The following is a 2267-nucleotide window of genomic DNA, read 5'->3' as shown; positions in this document are numbered from 1 at the left end:
GTAATTGAGTTATAGTAGTGATGATTATTGGTCATGGAGAGAATGCTAATGAGTGCTAGAGAGGTTATGCTGCCAGAGAGGAGTTGCATGTCAAGACACATATAGTTACTCACCCAGCTAGGAGAAGGGTCGACGTCAGAACAATGGTTGTAACTTTTCCTGTTTATTAATTGATGAGCGACTTCTATTATAGTTCCAATCTCATTATCTGTCATGGTGATATGTTGATTTATTTCCTTTCTGACTGAAATATAGTTGTGCCTTGGTAGTTTCTATGTTGGTATTTGTCTCTTCCTTTGCATGTGCAGGTGTTCGTTTATGCTCTGTAGGAGCAAGGGAGCGAGGATATCAACTCTGCTTCAATCATAGCGTTGGACTCCAGGTTAGTCTTCTTGATTCACCTTTGATGCATAACTAGGAACTTGCGTAGCAGCGTGGTTTGTTTGTGGCTAGTTCTGTGTTAGGCTAGTGGGATCGCCTCTGTCCGCAGAGGGGATTTACCTTACCAACAAGGACACATAAAGATCCCTGAGCAGGTGAGGGCTATTTGTCGAGATCATGGTATTGTTTTCATTTCTAGAGGAGGAAAGGACATTGCAAAGCTCATCTTTGAGAGTGATATTTCTCAAATGTGGTTTTCAAGTAATTCTGCAGTGAAGCTTGAACAAAAGAACAGTGTCCATGATCATTTATAGCCTTATAAAGCATTCCTTTATTATGATCCTGATACAGTTAAATCCAGATATTATATTGTGGGAAACTGCTGCTCTATATCCAACTGAAAAGCTGTTTGTTGAACTCGAAAAAAACGTGAAGCATGCATGCCAAATAGTGGAAAGCAGTACCTTCAGTTTTCTAGATAGTTTTGCAAAGAACTTAAAGCTTCAAGCTTTGGTCTCGTTAGATTCGAACTCTAACAATGGCTCCGAAGGCAGATAAGAAACCAGCTGAGAAGAAGCCTGTTGCAGAGAAATCTCCAGCAGCAAAAAAGAAACCCGCTCCAAAGGCGGAGAAAGAGCTGCCTAAGGAAAGCGAAGACAAGAAGGGAAAGAAGAGGCATAAGAAGAGCATTGAGACCTACAAGATCTATATTTTTAGGGTCTTGAAGCAGGTTCATCCTGATATCGAAATTTCCAGCAAGGCCATGGGAATCATGAACTCCTTCATTAATGATATTTTTGAGAAATTGGCGAGCGAGGCATCGAAGCTCGTCCGCTACAACAAGAAGCCTACTATTACCTCTCGGGAGATTCAGACCGCCGTAAGGCTTGCTCTTCCAGGGGAGCTCGCGAAGCACGCTGTTTCAAAGGGTACAAAGGCTGTTACCAAGTTTACCAACACTTAAATTTGGTATTTTTCTGTGAATTGAATTTATTGGTGTCTTTTGACGCCACCTATTGTATCGAATTTCAAACAAGCTATTGACTCTCAGAGTTTGATGGAGACATTTGGTTCGCCGTTATAATTTTTTTTTTTGATCGGGAATGGAACCTATGTTATTAACAAGTTAAGATTCGGCAAGTTGAGATTCTAATAACGTTCACAGGTTGGCATGACCCCGGTTGGCATGATCCCGGACTAAAAACGCCCCAACTTTCAATTCTGAGTGATCAAGAACAGCCTTAGTCCATGGAAACTTCTTTACCATTCACGATACAATAATCTATATATGAATCTCTGCGATTGTTGCAGAAGAAATCGACACGTAGACTGTGACGGAGATTCATCCGTTTAACTCACGACAAACTACATTTGACTTATTCATGCCCAGATCAAAAATATGAGAGAATGCCAGACCATTTCAAACAATGTAGAAGCAGAGTCGAGTCACATATCAATAGGAACAGTTTTGTGTAATTAGCTAGGTAAAATTAACAATTTTTTTTTTTTAAACTTGAGTAATTTGATTTTAGAGAAATACCCACATAGCAAACAAAACTAGTTATGCATGCATGGGCCCATAGGCCTCAAGGGTTCAACTTGGGCTCTGATACCAAGTGTAAGGACCATAACTCTCCAGACTATATACAATTTTTTTTTTAAAACAACAAATACAGCCAGAAAAGAAACACATTGAAATTCAAGTTTATTTAACACACACATTCCTGCAACTCCTTTCAGGAACACATCATGACATTTTCATACTTTTAACTAGGATCAATAGTAATGAAATACATAGGTACCGTTCACCAGAAGGCGAGACTCCACTTGCTCTGTTGTTGCTGGTATTCCCTTGTAGCTGGTCACCTCCGCGAGTGAATGATGAC

General features: G+C 40.1%; 1 protein-coding gene across 1 annotated transcript; it reads left to right on the top strand.

Annotated features, from left to right (window-relative positions):
- The first annotated feature begins 919 nt into the window (after positions 1-919).
- Positions 920-1345, top strand: LOC149143285 (histone H2B-like). The gene has a single exon (XM_089451758.1). The coding sequence runs from the start codon at positions 920-922 to the stop codon at positions 1343-1345; it is 426 nt and encodes a 141-aa protein (XP_089307884.1).
- Positions 1346-2267: the final 922 nt, after the last annotated feature.

This window comes from Pinus tabuliformis, chromosome X (assembly GCF_031772625.1).
Source record: "Pinus tabuliformis cultivar Carrire ecotype Pingquan chromosome X, CPIR1, whole genome shotgun sequence".
NCBI classification, from domain to species: Eukaryota; Viridiplantae; Streptophyta; class Pinopsida; order Pinales; family Pinaceae; genus Pinus; species Pinus tabuliformis.
The sequence above is the reverse complement of the archived record's forward strand: the minus strand, read 5'-3'. Positions and strand labels throughout refer to the sequence as shown.

Coding starts and splice junctions, on each gene's coding strand:
- LOC149143285 (XM_089451758.1), top strand. CDS start 920: ATGGCTCCGAAGGCAGATAAGAAACCAGCTGAGAAGAAGCCTGTTGCA.